At 42.8% G+C, this 16,675-nt stretch overlaps 1 protein-coding gene across 7 annotated transcripts in view; it reads left to right on the top strand.

Moving 5' to 3' along the window:
• ZFP90 (ZFP90 zinc finger protein) overlaps positions 1-16,102 on the top strand; it is a 28,903-nt gene extending 12,801 nt beyond the window's left edge. For 2 of the 7 annotated variants that reach the window (XM_011931996.1, XM_011931998.1), the window contains exons 3-5: positions 6,055-6,181; positions 6,530-6,625; positions 11,984-16,102. In XM_011931996.1, the coding sequence (XP_011787386.1) occupies positions 6,055-6,181; positions 6,530-6,625; positions 11,984-13,638 (1,878 nt within the window). In that variant the 3' untranslated portion in view covers positions 13,639-16,102. Of the gene's footprint in view, positions 1-6,054; positions 6,182-6,529; positions 6,626-11,928 lie in introns of all 7 variants that reach the window. The other 5 variants (XM_011932001.1, XM_011932002.1, XM_011932000.1 and 2 more) reach the window with 3 other exon arrangements.
• The last annotated feature ends 573 nt before the right edge of the window (positions 16,103-16,675 follow it).

Here is a 16,675-nt window from a genome sequence, read left to right as displayed (position 1 = left end):
GGCTAATTTTTTTGTATTTTTATTAGAGACGGGGTTTCACCCTGTTAGCCAGGATGGTCTCAATCTCCTGACCTCATGATCCACCTACCTCAGCCTCCCAACGTGTTGGGATTACAGCCATTTTGTTAATTTTTAAAAGGGGTTGATGATGAGGTCCTGTTATATCTGGAAGAAGGATGAGCAGCTGTCTGCAAGGTGTTACTGGATCATTTATTAGGGTTCAAGGTGTGACCTGCAGCATGAGAATGCCCTGAAGTTGATCTGACTCAGAGTGACTAACTTCCACCGAGGATCTCAGAGTGCATTTTACCTATGTACTCTGGCAGACTTTTGATCGTCCGTTATGTACCAAACTGGTTCTGGCCTCCGGAAATTTGAAGGTGCCTGGGCCAAGGTCTTTGACCCTCTAGAAGCACAGTTTGGTGGGAGTGACCACTGGGTGACAAAACACCTGAATGTAGTATTGTCTTATGAGCTGTGCTAGAGAGAGGCCCAAGGAGGATTGCTGCTGGGATGGGAGGGGGACACAGCCCAGACCTAGGGTATGTATGGAGCCGCAGAGGAGAGAACGTGACCAAGTCTTGGTGAGGAGTGAAGAGTAAGCCTTAGCCAGGCCAAGGAAAAAGCCTGAGCGCTTGAAGCAATGCTTGCCGAGGTGAAAGAGCGTTCTGGTTACAAGGAGCTGTAACTCTTCTGCACGGCCAAATGTTAGTGTCTGAGGGGAGGAGAAGCCAGATTGGGGGCTGTGGAGCTTCCCGGGGGACTAGGCCGTGAAGGGCTCTGAAGCTCACACTGAGGAATCTAAGTTTTAATCTCAAGACAAATATTTATTAAATATTTGTGAATGAGGCACAGTGGCTAACACCTGTCATCCCAGCACTTTGAGAGGCCAATGCAGGAGAATTGCTTGAGCCCGTAAGTCCAAGACCAGCCTGGCAACATAGAGAAACCCTATCTCTACAAAAATAAAAATAAAAAATAGCCAGGTATGGTGGCACACACCTGTTGTCCCAGCTGCTTAGGAGGTTGAAATGGGAAGATTGCCTGGGCCCAGCAGGTCAAGGCTGCAGTGAGCTATGATTGCACCACCGCACTCCAGCCCAGGAACAGAGCAAGACCTTGTCTCAAAAGAAAAATGTATTAAATATTTGTGGAGCACCCAGTACATGTCAGGTCTGTTCTAGGCAATGGAGATTCAACAGTAAAGAAAATAAATAGTATTCCTACTCTCTTGGGGTTTACATTCTGCTGTGGGATATAGACTGTCAACAAACATATGATATGTCAGGTGGCAAAGGCTGTGAACAAAGACGGTGAGAATATAGAGTGGGGTGCTATTTTATGGAGGATGGTGAGGGAAGGTTGCTCTGATAAAGTGACATTGGAACAAAGAGCTGAAGCCAGTGAGTGGGGAGCCACGGGCTTACATGCGGGAAGAGGCTCAAGTCAAGGGAACAGGCAGAACACAGGCACCAGGGAGGAAGTAGGTTTAGTGTCTTCCAGGAATCAGAAGGAGGATGGGGTGGGTGCAGGGGAGAGCTGCACATGGGGGAGGAGGCTTGAGGTGAAGTCGGGGAGCTAGGTGGCACCCAGATTGTGAAGGGCCTATAGGCGGCCATAAAGACTTTGACTTTACTTGGAATGAATCAGGGTGCCGTTGGAGGTCTTGAAACAGAGGTGACTTGATCTGGCAGATTCTTTTTTTGTTTTGTTTTTCTTTCAGATAGGGTCTTGCACTGTCACCTAAGCTAGAATGAAGTGTCATTGTGGCTTACTGTAGCCTTGAACTCCCGGGCTCAAGCAATCCTCCTGCCTCAGTCCTCCAAGTAGCTGGGACCATAGACGTAAGCCACCATGCCCAGCTAATTAAAAAAATAATTGTTTGTTGTAGAGATGGGGTCTCACTATGTTGCCCAGCCTGGTCTGGAACTCCTGGCCTCTAGTGATCCTCCCACCTCAGCCTCCCAAAGTGCTAGGATCACAGGTGTGAGCCACCACGCCCAGCAGTCTGGCAGGTTTTAACAAGATCTCTCTGGTTGTCATGTGGAAAATGGACTTGGGTAGTGGGGCAAGAGTGAGAAGAGAGATGAACTAGGAGGTTGTAGCAGTCAGCAGTCCAGGTAAGAGATGGTGACTTGAACTAGGGTGAGGGTGATAGGAATAGGGAAAAGTGGGAGGCAGTGAAGGGTTTGTGGTTTTTGTTTTTTGTTTTTTTGAGATGGAGTCTTGCTCTGTCACCCAGGCTGGAGTGCAGTGGCATGGTCTCGGCTCATTGCAGCCTCCATCTCCCAGGTTCAAGTGATTCTCCTGCCTCATCCTCCGAGTAGCTGGAATTACAGGTACCCGTCACCGCTTCTGGCTAATTTTTGTATTTTTAGTAGAGACGGGATTTTGCCATGTTGGCCACACTGGTCTTGAACTCCTGACCTCAGGTGATCTGCCCACCTCAGCCTCCCAAAGTGCTGGGATTACAGATGTGAGCCACTCGGCCTGGCCGCAGTGAAGGGTTTGTGAACATGATCACATATGTGTTTTGAAGTAACTCTGATAGTGCCCAGGGGAAAAAAAAGGGGGGTGGGATCAATAATTAAAGAACAGAGGCCAGTGGTTGCCCTGTCAAGGCAAGAAATGATGAGCGGCTTGGAGCAGATGTTTGCTTGCTGGTTAGCACATTCTTCACCTTGAGTACAGAATCTCTGGGAAAGCAGAATGAAACCAGGAGGCCAGCCAGGCTCAGAGGCTCACACTTGTAATCTCAGCACTTTAGGAGGCCAAGGTGGGAGAATCACTTGAGTCCAGGAGTTTCAGACCAGCCTGGGCAACATAGTGAGACCCCATCTCTATTAAACAAAATAAAACAAAAGAAACCAGGAGGCCATATATTAAATATGAGGAACCAGTTAAGCAAAGGAGTCCTGGTTGGGCAATGACTATTACTAAACCAAAGAGACAATATGTCTAGAGGGTAGAGTAGGCAATGGGGAGAAGGTTTTACTTCTCACCACTTATCTCAAAATGGCTGGTCCAATGCCTTTATCCTCGCTAGCCATGCCTCTCCCAAGACCAGCCTCCCTTCTCAAGCTTCCCAATCCCTGGACTGGATTCCCACATTTTCTTCTTCCATGCAGATGGCACTTACCTCTTAGGACCTGGTACAGAGCCTACCTTGAAGTGTTCTCTCCCTCTCCCAGTCTTTCCTGCTTTGAGCGCCTGCAGCACCTCACCTTACTGTGTATTGTCTCATATTGTGCTCTAATAAATAACACTTTTAAAATAAACTGAACCATATTCAAGGACTGCAGTGTTTTTCTTTTGCATTTTTAGTGTGCCACAGTGTATATAGTAAAGCCAGGCACCTTGTAAATATCTAGTCAGTCAGATCTCTAACCTTGGTCAGAAAAATGGCCCCAGTTTCAACCCTCCCCTGTTCCTGCAGGGACACAGCCAAGTGTTGAACAGGAATATGGGGCAGAGGAGCCAGTATGGTGTGTGGATGTGGTCATGCACCTCACAGGAAGAAGGGGCTACGCCTGCCTTCTTTAATATTCAAATCTCATCCATCTCCTTAAGGCTCAACTTGTTCAGGAAACAGAGGTATAGTGTGAGTCAGGCACTTGCTGGACAATGGTGTGTAGAATTTAAAAAACAACCAAAAGTATTATCCCTGCCCTCATAATATGTACCGTTTAACTAGGAAAACAAGCATTAAATAGATGAGGAGGTTTGTTTGAATAATGGTAGGTGTGCAGAGTGGTTTAAAGCACATAATAGGGAGGTTGACTCTCCAGTTGGGGATCAGAAGACTTCACTGGAGATCTGCTAACTAGCACCTGAAATATGAAATGGAATTAGCTAAGGGAAATGGGAGGAGAGAATGATACCCTTGAAGAATCTGAGTGAATCCAGTTCAGCTATACCTAAGCAAACAAGAGAAGGGTACAGAATAAAGCTGAAGCCTCTGTGAAGCCTTCCTTCACTGCTCCAGCTAACTCAGTTCTGCTTTCAATGTCTTTTTGCACTAATTGTTTGTTCCATACTTTGTTATATGCTTTCTGAGACAAGCCTAACCAGGAATTAGCCAGATATGGTGGCACATGCCTGTAGTCCCAGCTACTCTGGAGGCTAAGGTAGGAGGATTACTTGAGCTCAACCAGTTGAGGCTGCAGTGAGTTGTGATTGAGCCACTGGACTCCAAACTGGGTGAGAGAGTGAGACCCTGTCTCAAAAAAAAAAAAAAAAGGGGGGGGGGACATAGCTCAAGGAGGCCATGGTCTCAGGTGACTCTTGGTTTAACAAGGCCAAGTGATTCTAGACAATCAGCCCACAAGCATCAGAACTGACAATTGGGAGGCATGGGACACCTCAGCCAGCCATGTGTCCATGGGATGGTGGAGGAAGAAGTGATTGGAATAGGGAAAGAAGCAGAGAAAGACTCGACCTAGTCATTGGAATTTTAGCTAGTGAGTTGGGAGAAATCGTAGCATGTTTGCACAAAGAATATTTATTACAGTAATGTTTATAATAGCAGAATACTGGAAATAATCTCAGTACCTGCTGACAGGGACTAGTTCATTGATTCATTCAGCAAGTATTTTTTTAGGCACCCACTATGTGCCAGGCATTGGTCTGGGTGCCAGGGCATGTAACTGTGATCAAGATAGATAAAGTCCCCATTCCCATGGAGCTTACAGTGGAGAGACAGACAGTAAGGTAACAAGCTAATGTCTCCGATCATTGCTAGAAGCACAAGTGTCCTTTCTTTCGGAATCTGTTTTGTTCTTGAGAAGTGGAAAGAATTGGGCAGTGAGAGATAGCTGGACTAGCAGGAAAATTGAACACGTAATGCAATGGATAGTGGAGGTGCTAAGGCAGCCTTTCTGAGGATGCCATGCTTGAGATGATGCCTGAATAACTGGTTAACTATTGTGGAGATGCAGGAGCCTAGGGAATAACAAACAAGATGGCGGGAGTGGGAACAAGTTTTGATGTAGTCAAGGAATATCAAGATCAGCATATGACAGCCTGGTGAGCCATGAGGGAATTGCATTTTACTCTCTTTTTTTGAGACAGGGTCTCACTCCGTCATCCAGGGTGGAGTACAATGGCATGATCATGGCTCACTGCAACCTCTGCCTCCTGGGCTCAAGTGATCCTCCCAGCTCAGCCTCCTGAGTAGCTGGGACTGTAGGCACACACCACCATGCCAGGCTAATTTTTTGATCTCTTACAGAGATGGAGTTTTGCTCTGTTGCCCAGGATAGTCTCAAACTCTTGGGCTCCTCTAACAAAGGAAGTGAATGGGCTCAAGCGATCTGCCCGCCTTGACATCTCAAAGTGTTGGGATTATAGATGTGAACCACCCGTGCCCTGCCGCATTTTATTCTTAATACAGCGAGGTGTTGTTGGTTTTAATCAGTAGGTACCTGTGGTACAGCTGTACTGTGGAGTACTATGAAGCAGTTCAATAAGGTGCAATTATTCCACTATGCAAAGATCTCCAGGATACATAGCTAAATGCAAAAAGCAAGTTGTAGAACAATATGTATGGTATTTCATAAAACAAGATTCTGTGTTGGGGTGTGAGTATGGTTGAGCGGGTGGGTGGGGTGTTGAAAAACATGGACAAGGGACATTGTGTATACACCAAACTATTAAGAGTGGTTATTTCTGGAAAGTAAAGTGGGATTGGTTATGGGGGTAAAGGAAAGTCGTCACTTTTTACTACCAACTGTATTTGGATTTTGTAACAAAGAAAGTAAATAGGCAGCATGAATTGGTGATTGTATAAAAAGACTTGGCTTTGAAGGAAACCAAGAAGATAGCTAGGTAGGGATATAGGTTTGCAGGACAAATTGCCCCTCATAACTTACCTGCCTGACATACTAGATCCTTTACAAAATTATGTAAACAGCGAGTTTATGTAACCCAACATTGCCTCCTCAGTCTAACAAATGTGTGATCACCACTTCTGATAGATCCTACATTATGTTCCCAGCATTGCCACAGAACATTTGTGGGGTTGATCCCCAGTTGAGCAGGAATGTGATCTTACAGGAATCAGTGACATTCAAAGATGTGTCTGTGGACTTCACCCAGGAAGAATGGTACCACGTCGACGCTGCTCAGAGGAGCTTATACAGGGATGTGATGCTGGAGAACTATAGCCACCTGGTTTCTCTTGGTAAGGATCACTTCTCTGAGTGTCTTTCCTGCTAATGGGTCTTTCCTTCCTTGGTTGCTATAGTGGTAGTGCCCAGAGCTTAGGTAACTGTGACCAGGGTGCTCAGGGGTCAGAGTTTGTTAATCTCATTGGGACCCAGCTTTATGGGGTTTTGAGCCTGCTCTGTAGGTAAAAGGTCTTTATTTTACAAAACTGGAAATAGGCAATTTGTTTGCATGACTCCTTAAGTTGCACCTTTTTTTTCCTTCAGAGTTCCTGAGGATCAAGGACTAGTACTGACTTGTCCTTAGGAGGGTTCTTTGTCCACTTGCACAAACAACCAAATCTTGTGTATTTACCCATGAGCAGGATATCAAGTTTCCAAGCCAGAGGTGATCTTCAAATTGGAGCAAGGAGAAGAGCCATGGATATCAGAGGGAGAAATCCAAAGACCTTTCTGTCCAGGTAAATGAGTGAGAGTCAGGCATTAGGAATGAATGCAGATAATGGTACAGCTTAGGGAGGGGGAGGTACAGCTTAGGGAGGGAAAGGTACCCTCCAGCAGCTGGCTTGGGATTTCCTAGATCTGCATAGGGGGCCGAAGCCATCACCTGGCCGACACCTTGTAGGACTCTCCTCTTCAAAAGGGTGCCCTGCTCTTGCTGGATTATTTTTCTTCTGGTGGCCTCTGATTCCCTTCATTAGAGATCCCTTCTCTTACTCATTCAGAATTGAACTCCTGTATTTCTTCCCTGCATTGAACTCCCATATCTTTTTCTTCTATTGCACTCCCCCATGTCTTCCTTGTTTAGTCTTGCTGCTTTCACTGTCAGATGCCCCAGACTTATAGGAAACACCCACAGCCTTCCTTGATTCTCTCTCCCTTCATAACCTGCCTTCAGACTCCGTGCCTTGCCACCATCTTCCTTCCATCTCACGTTCATGCTGATTTGACTCATTATCGCCCTCCACAGTTCCTGTAGTATCCTCCTCTCCCAGTTCCTTGCTTGTTAGTGCTTCTTAGCTTTAGGTCTTTAGCTTTTCTTGCTTTTCACCCTAAGTGACTCTGCCTTAAGGAACCTGCCTTCTAGCCCCCTTTCTTCATTGCCTCCTTAACAGAATACCTGCCTCCTGGTAGTTGCAGCTCTTTATTCTGTGCTGTAGACTCAGAAGTCTTCCTTATTTGTACCTCAGTTACTTTTATCCTTCAGAAGTCACGTAGTTCATATTAAATACGTAAAATCTAAATTCATCACCTTTCATCCCCTACCAGTATATTTTGCTACCTTGCCTATTTCCCATTTCTACCCTTGCCTATTAGAACCCAATGGATTTTTAATTGCTCAGGCTGGACACCCTAATTAGTTTAGTCTTTTATTTCAACCCAGGTTATTTTCTTCCTATGAGAAGTAGCTTAGATTTTCTTGCCTTTTAACTTCTACTGGTGGCACTGTAAACCAGGGCCCAAATCTTTAAATTATTTATTTATTTATTTATTTTATTGAGACAGGATCTCACTCTGTCACCCAGGCTGGAGTGCAGTGGTGTGATCTCGGCTCATTGCAGTCTGCCTCCCGAGCTCAAGCAATCCTCCCCCCTCAGCCTCCCAAGTCGCTAGGACTATAGGCATGTACTACCACACCCAGCTAATTTTTTGTATTTTTGGTGGAGATGAAGTTTCACCATGTTGTCCAGGCAGGTCTCGAACTCCTGAGATCAAGCAATCCACCCACCTTGGCCTCCCAAAGTTCTGGGATTACAAGCGTGAGCCACCACACCAGCCTAATTTTTTATTTTGAGACAGGATCTTGCTCTGTCACCCAGGGTTGAGTGCAGTGTCTCTATCACAGCTCACTGCAGCCCTGACCTCCTAGGCTCAAGCGATCCTCCTCCCTTTGCTTCCCAAAGTCTTGGGATTAGAGGTGTGAGCCACTGCTGAGGTCCCAAATTTAGATTGCTGTAATTCCCAGTTGGAATAGCTCACTCTGTTTTTTCTTTTTATAAATCTTTTTAAAATTATAGGCCAGGCGCGGTGGCTCAAGCCTGTAATTCCAGCACTTTGGGAGGCCGAGACGGGCGGATCACGAGGTCAGGAGATGGAGACCATCCTGGCTAACACGGTGAAACCCCGTCTCTACTAAAAATACAAAAAAAAACTAGCCAGGCAAGGTGGTGGGTGCCTGTAGTCCCAGCTACTCCGGAGGCTGAGGCAGGAGAATGGCGTAAACCCGGGAGGCGGAGCTTGCAGTAAGCTGAGATCCGGCCACTGCACTCCAGCCCGGGCGACAGAGCAAGACTCCGTCTCAAAAATAAAATAAAATAAAATAAAATAAAATAAAATTATAGCTTTAGGCCAGGCGCGGTGGCTCAAGCCTGTAATTCCAGCACTTTGGGAGGCCGAGACGGGCGGATCACGAGGTCAGGAGATGGAGACCAGACATCCGGCCACTGCACTCCAGCCCGGGAGACAGAGCCAGACTCCGTCTCAAAAAAAATAAATAAATAAAATAAAATAAAATTATAGCTTTATTGAGGTATAATTTACATACCATGAGATTCACCCCTTTAAAGCGTAGACGTCAGTGGTTTTTTCACATATTCAGATAGTTGTACAAACAGCAACACTGTCTAATTTCAGAACATTTTCTTCACCCAGCAAGCAACCTCATACCCATTAACAGTTGCTCCCCATTCCCCACTCCTCTCAGTACCTGGTAACTATTAATCTAATTTCTATTTCTATGGATTTGTATATCCTGCATAGTTTGTGTAAATGGAATCATATAATATGGCACTGGCTTCTTTCACTTACCATCATGTTTTCAAGGTTCAGTCATGCTCTAGCATGTATCAGTACATCATTCTTTTTACCATTGAGTAATATTCCATTGTATGGATATATCACATTTTGTTTAATTATTCATCAGTTGCTGGACCATACTGGACTTTATTTATTTGTTTATTTATTGGAGACAGAATCTCACTCTGTCAGTTGCTGAACTACACCGGATTTTATTTATTTATTTATTTATTTAGAGACAGAATCTCACTCTGTCGCCCAGGTTGGAATGCAGTGGTGTGATCTCAGCTCAATGTAACATCCACCTCTTGGGCTCAAGCAATTCTCAGCCTCCCAAGTAGCTGGGACTACAGGCACGCACCAACACGCCTGGCTAATTTTTGTATTTTTAGTAGAGATGGGGTTTCTACTAAAACCCCTGTTGGCCAGGCTGGTCTCAAACTCCTGGCCTAATATCCACCCACCTCAGCCTCCCAAAGTGCTGGGATTATAGGCATGAGCCACCATGCCCAGCCACTGGATTTTAATTCTTTATCTTCTTCTTCTTTTTTTTTTTTTGAGATAGAGTCTCACTGTGTCACCCAGGCTGGAGTACAGTGGCATGATGCAGTGGCATGATCTCGACCCACTGCAACCTCCACCTCCCGGGTTTAAGCAGTGCTTCTGCCGCAGCCTCCCGAGTAGTTGGGACTACAGGCGCACGCCACCACACCCGGCTAATTTTTTGTATTTTAATAGAGACAGGGTTTCACCATGTTACCCAGGCTGGTTGCGAACTCCTGAGCTCAAGCAGTCTGCCCTCCTAGGCCTCCCAAAGTGCTAGGATTACAGGCATGAGCCACTGTGCCCAGCCTAATGCTTTATCTTCTTAAAACTTCTGACAAACCCTTGCTATTACTCTCTGTACTTTACCATAGGAAATAGAAACTGCCTGATTCAGAAGTTCCCTCTCATACTTCCAGTATTATCTTTCTGTCCCTGCTAAAACAGATCCCCTTAGGTTGAACTTCTCTTAATATTCTCTCTAAGTAGCATATATTTTCCCTCATTAGGCAATATATTCTGCCTATCCAAAGCCATTTGTTCTTGGAGTTCAAGATCTATCTAATCCATGAGACCAGATATATTTATTTATTTACTTTTATTTATTCCTTTCCTGACAGCAAATATCATTTATATCATCTACACTATAAAAACTCAGATTTAATAATATACCATCTGCCATCTGATGGTTTTACCCTTTCTTAGTTGCCAAAAGATTGTCTTGTTTCTATTCAAGCTCTGTTTATTCTGGTATTTCTACATATTTTATCTGTGTGGCAGAGCATATAGAAAGCAATCAGAACATACTTGATTGATCAATAAGAAATCTGGCTAGCAAGAGAACTTTTCTCATTTATTCATTTCAACAAACATTTTTGGCATGTCCCACTGAGAACGATTCTTAAAAAAATTACAAAGCATTCTCTGCCCTGAGGAGTTGAGTTGATTCTTTTTTTTCTTTTTAATATAGATAATTTAATGGTCATGGGAAATAATTTGAGGAAAATAAAATGTATGTTATTAAATATAAGCTTATTTCATGAGAAATAATATTACCATTATATCAAAGAAAAATGGTTGTTTTTAATACGCTCTTAATTATGAAATTGATAATGTTTTATGGTGTCTTATAAAGAAAATTAAACACTTGTTCAGGCTTTTGCTCAGAACTACATTTAAACTAAATTTTCTTTTTTCCATCAACCAGCTATTTATTCAGATGATCTTGCTGGTTGTTATGAGTTGATTCTTATTGCAGGGTAAGAAATTTGGGGGTTTAAGTCCTTATTCTGATTTCCTCTCTCAATGTTTTATTATGAAAATTTTCAAATAGGAAAGTTGAAAAAAATTTTACAGTCAATACCACATACCTACCACCAAGATTATCACATTTGTTGTTGTTAACATATTATATTATTTGCTTTGTTAACATGTTGTTTTATTTGCTTTATCATGTATTTCTTTAGCCATCTATCAATCCATCTTACTTTTTGATGCATTGCCAAGTAAGTTGCAGGCATAATTGCATTTCACCCCTATACTTTTAATATGTATGTCATTAACTAGAATTCAGTTTTTTTTAGTTTTAAAAGAAAATTTTATATACAGTGAAATGTACGAGTCTTATATGTACCATCCGGTTGATTTTGACAAATGCATTCATTCACTTGCCTAACCCAAATTCCTATTGATACGGAACATTTCCATCACTCCAAAAAGCTCTCTGCCCTTAGTTTTTAAAGGTTTTTATTCTTAAACCCTAAAAATTAATCAGTTTGCTTGTATCAGTGTTCTGAAGTAAAAACAGGGACTTAAACATCAATTTATTAGGCAGATTGGAATAAATCCTTTTTGGTCAAGGGAGATAGTAAGTGTAGAACCAGAGCTCAAAAAGATGAAAACCACAGTACTGGTTGTAAAGACAAAGATGATTTGCCTCCTGATCAAGGACCTCCTTGATCTCCAAGGGTTATACTTTACAAACTGAGAAAATACAGTATTTCAAATAATCTTTTCAGTTATGTCACTGGGTACAGATTTTCTCTGCAGCATTTGGAGACCTGGAACCTCCAAGTTGACAGTAAAGAAATTATGAAATGGATATATTAGAAAGACAGATTTTGTGGTGGTTTATAAAAGGATAGGAGTCATGGAGAGCATATAGGATCCTAAGATGGACTATGATCCTGTTCCATTTGTTATCTGTGCCTAACACAGTCCTGCTCACTTATTTCCTTATTTTCTAACCAGCCCTCCTAGATGGGCTTTCCTCATTCTCTGGGCTTACCACATACTCTGGATCTTCAGTCTTCACTATCATTTCTTCACTCTTCCTTTTCTCCATTTTGGGTCTTCCCAGGATACAGGACTAATTTCAAAACAGAGTCATGTGTAACTTATGTCTCTTTCTTCATTCCTACTCTAGCAGTTTGTTTCAACAGGAAGGAATAGGGGACTTTTGTACTCTGGATTTCTTTCAGACTGGAAGACCAGGCCTGAGGTTAAATCATCACATCTGCAGCAGGATGTATCAGAAGTATCCCACTGCACACATGATCTCTCACATGCTACATTAGAAGACTCCTGGGATGTTAGCAGCCAGTTAAACAGGCAACAGGAAAACTGGAAAAGACATCTGGGATCAGAGGCATCCACCCAGAAGAAAATAATTACACCACAAGGAAGTTTTGAGCAAAGTAAATTTGGTGAAAACTCTAGATTGAACACCAATTTGGTTACACAACTGAACATTCCTGCAAGAATAAGGCCTAGTGAATGTGAGACCCCTGGAAGCAATTTGGGACATAATGCAGATTTACTTAATCAGAATAATATTCTTGCAAAAAAGAAACCCTATAAGTGTGATAAATGTAGAAAAGCCTTTATTCATAGATCATCACTTACTAAACATGAGAAAACTCATAAAGGAGAGGGAGCGTTCCCTAATGGAACAGATCAGGGAATTTATCCTGGAAAGAAACACCATGAATGTACTGACTGTGGGAAAACCTTTCTCTGGAAGACACAGCTTACTGAGCATCAGAGAATTCACACTGGGGAGAAACCCTTTGAATGCAATGTGTGTGGAAAGGCCTTCAGGCATAGCTCATCTCTTGGTCAGCATGAGAATGCTCATACCGGAGAGAAACCCTATCAGTGTAGTCTCTGTGGGAAAGCCTTCCAGCGCAGCTCCTCCCTTGTTCAACACCAGCGAATTCACACTGGAGAGAAACCCTATCGGTGTAATCTATGTGGGAGGTCCTTTAGGCATGGCACATCCCTCACTCAACACGAGGTCACACATAGTGGAGAGAAGCCCTTCCAGTGTAAGGAATGTGGGAAAGCCTTTAGTCGGTGTTCTTCCCTTGTCCAACATGAGAGGACTCATACTGGAGAGAAACCTTTTGAATGTAGCATATGTGGGAGGGCTTTTGGTCAGAGCCCATCCCTTTATAAACATATGAGGATTCATAAGAGAGGCAAACCTTACCAAAGCAATAACTACAGCATAGATTTCAAGCACAGTTCATCTCTTACTCAAGATGAAAGCACTCTTACCGAAGTGAAATCCTATCATTGTAATGACTGTGGGGAAGACTTTAGTCACATTACAGACTTTACTGACCATCAGAGGATCCATACTGGAGAGAACCCCTATGATTGTGAGCAGGCTTTTAGTCAGCAAGCTATTTCTCATCCTGGAGAGAAACCCTATCAATGTAATGTATGTGGTAAAGCTTTCAAAAGAAGTACAAGTTTCATAGAGCATCACAGAATTCATACTGGAGAAAAACCTTATGAATGTAATGAGTGTGGAGAAGCCTTTAGTCGACGCTCATCGCTTACTCAACATGAGAGAACCCACACTGGAGAGAAACCCTATGAATGTATTGACTGTGGGAAAGCCTTTAGTCAAAGTTCATCCCTCATTCAGCATGAGAGAACTCATACTGGAGAGAAGCCCTATGAATGTAATGAATGTGGGAGAGCCTTCCGAAAGAAAACCAACCTGCATGATCATCAGAGAATTCATACTGGAGAAAAACCCTATTCTTGTAAGGAATGTGGGAAAAACTTCAGCCGAAGTTCAGCTCTTACTAAACACCAGAGAATTCATACTCGAAATAAACTCTAGGAACTGTGAAATTAAGGAATTTGCAGAATGCTTTAGCTAAAATGTTGTTCTGATTCAGGATCAGAGGATTCTTAGAGAGAGAGCTTGGGAATGTAATGAATTATGTGTGTGTTTATATGATGTGTGTGGAGAAAACTGCCAGTAAACAGATTTTTTTTAATATAAATAAAAGACTCATTCTCAGATCTGATTACAGACTAGTGTAAAAACAACTACATATATCATATGTAGCTGATTGGGGATGAAATGCCCATATGTTGGACTTTATAAAGCTTTTGAATATATGTATGCAGGAGATCGTCAAGTTTCAACATCTTGGCTTGTAACCCCCAATGTCAACAACTTTTTTAAAAAATAAATTCCTGCAGTAATGACCAAAACTCATTTTAAAAATTGCTTGACAACTGCACTCAACTGCAGCTCTTATATTAACTTCACCATGGAAACCAGTTCCAACTCCAGGAAGGCACCATTCAAAGAATTAGATCAACTAGCCCAACCACTTCATTGTACAGATGAAGAGACTGAAAGCCAAAGATGTGAAGTGGTTTCCACAGTATGATACAGCCCATAAAGGTAAAGCTGGGTTAAAAATGCAGGTTTCCTGGATTTGGGGCCCCATGGCCTTGTCAGTGAAAAGGTATTTTCGGACTCAGAGGGCTTTAAAATAAATTTTAAGATACATCAGATATACAAACATTTAATGAGCACCTATGGGTTGGACACTTTGGGAATTCTTAAAAGCATAAGTGGCAGCAAAATGTATGCAAATTTATCACAAACTATTTAAAGCAACTTCTTAGAGGCTTATAAACCACAATTTAACAGAAACTGTAGATAGTTGAACTGGTAGTGACTTTTTTCCCTTTTCCCAGTTACAATTATACTTTCAGCTAACATATACCAGTTTTACAGAACTATTAAGTCCTTTTATTGTACTTTTTATGGCATGCCCATGAAAAAGCACTGCCTTAAGCCTACAGTATCAGATCAATGGGAAAACAACATAAAACTAAGAGGAGAATTTTCCCCTGTTAATTTTATGCAGAAAAGGATAAGTCTAATTGCCCATTGCCATAAATTTTGTCTTTTACTCAGTTTAGAGAAACAACATGCACTGGCTCATTCTATGTGCCAAGAAAATATTTCACCATTAAAAAAATTGACTTGGCTAGATATGGTGGCTCACACCTGTAATCCCAGCACTTTGGGTGGCTAAGGCAGATAGACTGCTTGAGCCCAGGAGTTCAAGACTAGCCTGGACAACATGGTGAAACCCCATCTCTTAAAAAAAAAAAAAATCTAAAAATTAACTGGGCTTGGTGGCATGCAGCTGTAGTCCCAGCTACTCAGGAGGCTGAGGTGGGAAGATCACTGGAACCCAGGAGTGGAGACTGCAGTGAGCTGAGATCACACTACTGCACTCCAGCCTGAGCAACAGAGCAAGACACACACACACACACAAAAAAAAAACTTATTTTAGTTCTATAATGCTTTTCCATTAGTAAAGCATCAGCTGAGCTTCAGTACTCTTCCCCATCCCCTAATGACTCCCATGGGCTATCCTAAAGGAATTTCCAGAACCTTTGTTGGTGTGTTGACATTGACCATGCAGACCAATTTGGGCGCAACCGGACATTGATTCATTTTACACAAGAGCTGCCTCCCAAGGATAGATAAATTTTCCCAACCCTAATTATGAATCGTGGGGCAGGATGATACTGGTGGTATTGATGGTGAACCTTTCCTATTGGATTCTTTGCATGCCAGATAGCAGGATCCATTGCCTTTCTCTCATCATGGATGGCATGTAGCAGCACCCAAGTATTCTTCATTCTTTGCAGGAAAAAAAATGTGCATGGGGGCTGAAATGTAGTATGTGTAGCTCAATTAGTCTATCCTCTGTGATGCAAAATGAAATATTCCATGGCAGATCTGCCCTTCTGAGATATTGACCATCCAAAAAACCTTATTTATGATACTCCATGATTAGCTCACACACAATGCCAAGGCCATGCTTGTATTGTCTGATACATAGTTTGACAATGGGTAATTCTACCCAGACCCTCCCTACTGATTGGCTAGGATGCCTGTCAGGAACTCATTTTCCTACTGGTTGTTTGGGGATCCCCATAGTGGACTACTTTCAGGAATGGCATGAATTGTAACAAACTGAGTGCTGCCCCCACTGTTAGGGAAGTTTATAAAAACTTAGTTCTGAAAGACCCAAAGGAGACCACTGGTTTGTGTTTGCAGCTTGGCCTAGATCCAACCATCTCTCTCTGAACCTCAGCACATCTTCACTGACAGGGAGGGAGCCCAGCGCATTGTCCAGAAGACTTTCTTAGTCCCAGCAGCCATGCATCATGCACTTATGGATACCCAGCTTTTTAGGGCTATGTGAAATGCATCTTTGTAACATCATTGTATTCTTTCAATAAATAACATTCTGAGTTGAATGGGAGTCAGTTTGTCTTTTTCAATTTTCAGAACTTGGCTAAGATTAAAGAGTGATGCACCAAGGAGGAGGAACTAACTGCTAAACTCATCACAGCCAGGTGAGTTAATAATAGCTACCATTTATTGAATGCTTACTACTTTAAAGACATTGTGCTAAGTGTTTCACATCTGTCATTTCATTCAATCCTTATAACTTCTGGTTAGCGGTGTGGTGGTAGCTCTTGTCTTTGCCCAGCATTTTCCCCCTTTTCCTCTTGTAACAATCTATTGTATTGACTGTAGGAACCCAAGTCAGGATGTCCCTGGGGCTCACTGGTAGTTCTAGGGGCAGGCATGAGACCTAGTTCAGCTAATCAAAGTCCTTTGCCAGAATTTTTTCAAAATAGAGCTGGAAGGAGCTCTGTTTTGGTCTTTTGTGTTGCTAGGCCAAAAGATAAAGGCCTAGAGCTTCCTGGAACCTGATTTCTTACCGGAGATGGGAAGTAGGAGAGGACAAGGTTGACATGATGGTGTTCTTGTTTCTATTTCCTGATGTCCTTAGACCTGGCTCAGTTTCTGAAGGTCTTGGGATTCAGGG

Source organism: Colobus angolensis, unplaced genomic scaffold (genome assembly GCF_000951035.1).
Source record: "Colobus angolensis palliatus isolate OR3802 unplaced genomic scaffold, Cang.pa_1.0 Scaffold93, whole genome shotgun sequence".
In the NCBI taxonomy this organism is placed as follows: Eukaryota; Metazoa; Chordata; class Mammalia; order Primates; family Cercopithecidae; genus Colobus; species Colobus angolensis.
This window is presented reverse-complemented; position numbering and strand designations above follow the sequence as displayed.